The sequence below is a fragment of the Penaeus monodon genome, chromosome 22 (genome assembly GCF_015228065.2).
Source record: "Penaeus monodon isolate SGIC_2016 chromosome 22, NSTDA_Pmon_1, whole genome shotgun sequence".
Taxonomy (NCBI): domain Eukaryota; kingdom Metazoa; phylum Arthropoda; class Malacostraca; order Decapoda; family Penaeidae; genus Penaeus; species Penaeus monodon.
This window is the reverse complement of record NC_051407.1, coordinates 20,221,852-20,222,232: the sequence shown is the minus strand read 5'-3', so window position 1 is coordinate 20,222,232 and position 381 is coordinate 20,221,852. Positions and strand designations below refer to the sequence as shown.

The 381-nt window shown below is 36.0% G+C and overlaps 1 protein-coding gene across 1 annotated transcript in view; it reads left to right on the top strand.

Annotated features, from left to right (window-relative positions):
- Positions 1 to 381, top strand: part of LOC119587352 — a 12,851-nt gene that overhangs the window by 7,136 nt on the left and 5,334 nt on the right. Inside the window, exon 5 of the mRNA XM_037936097.1 lies at positions 173 to 208. Coding sequence (XP_037792025.1) covers positions 173 to 208 — 36 coding nt within the window. The remainder of the gene's footprint in view (positions 1 to 172; positions 209 to 381) is intronic.

Below are 381 nucleotides of genomic sequence, written 5' to 3'. Positions count from 1 at the left end.
CCTCTATGAAAGGGAAAGTTATTTGGCCTTATGAGTTCATTTCTTTTTTGGAAATCCCTTTTTGGGTTTTAGGGTGTAAAAAAACACCCTTACTCTAAGGGGAAAAACCCCTTTTCCCTGCGCCCCAATTTTTCCGGGAAGCTAAAATAAAGGGTTGGAAAGGGGCCCTTAGAGTATGAGCTTCAAAGATCTAGTGTGCCAGTTATTGGTAAGGGACAGGAACTGTCAAAAAGAATGATTGTTTGTTAATATCCTATACCTATTTTGATGTGTTGTAAATATAACAATTCCATTTCTTTCATGAAAACCCCGTCCCCCAAAAATGTTTTTACTGTTTTTGTTAATGCTATTATATAAGCAACAATTTTATAAAACTTCCTG